The 597-nt window shown below is 72.9% G+C and overlaps 1 protein-coding gene across 1 annotated transcript in view; it reads left to right on the top strand.

Annotated features, from left to right (window-relative positions):
- Positions 1–597, top strand: part of CEP170B (centrosomal protein 170B) — a 21,591-nt gene that overhangs the window by 15,855 nt on the left and 5,139 nt on the right. Inside the window, 1 exon segment of the mRNA XM_077776529.1 lies at positions 510–597. This exon segment is cut by the window's right edge and continues 156 nt beyond it. Within this exon segment, the coding sequence (XP_077632655.1) occupies positions 510–597 (88 nt within the window).

Below are 597 nucleotides of genomic sequence, written 5' to 3'. Positions count from 1 at the left end.
GCCTCCTGGCTCCCTGGGGGCCATGGCAGTGCCCACCCCCTGCTGGGGGCAAGGGGTCCTGAGGGCCAGGCTCCCCGGGAGGACGAAGCAGGGGTGGCCCAGAGCTGAGGGCCCACTGCCTGTCCCCGTGTTTACCCCCGGTGTGTTTGCCGCTGTTGGGGGGCCTCAGGGCAGGGTGCGTGGGGGTGGGGGAGGGGTCAGGTCTGAGAAGACCAGGGAGGGGCTGGTGGGCTGGCTGGGCTGGGGTCCGGGGCTGGGGCTGCTCCACGTTGGGAGTTTGCACTGATTTGGGGTCTCCGTGGGCCCCACTTCCTGCCACTGAGGGCGCTGACCCTCTGCACAGGACGTGATGCCGCCCGGGGGCTGACCAGCTGTAGGCCGCGGAGGCGCGGGCTGCCCGCCCCGGCGTCGGCCTCTCGGTCGGGGGTGCTGGGGGCCCTGGGGCTGGCGCCAGGTGCTGAACGCTCCTCTCTCCCTTCCTGCTCCTGGAACCGCCCCACGCGGCCCAGGCACGCGCCGGCGGCAGCAGGGCTCCGACTGCACATCCACGTCCGAGGAGGAGTACGGCTCCCCTAAACACGCCCGCGCCCGCACCTC

This window comes from Crocuta crocuta, unplaced genomic scaffold, assembly GCF_008692635.1.
Source record: "Crocuta crocuta isolate KB4526 unplaced genomic scaffold, BGI_CrCroc_1.0 scaffold8, whole genome shotgun sequence".
Taxonomy (NCBI): domain Eukaryota; kingdom Metazoa; phylum Chordata; class Mammalia; order Carnivora; family Hyaenidae; genus Crocuta; species Crocuta crocuta.
This window is presented reverse-complemented; position numbering and strand designations above follow the sequence as displayed.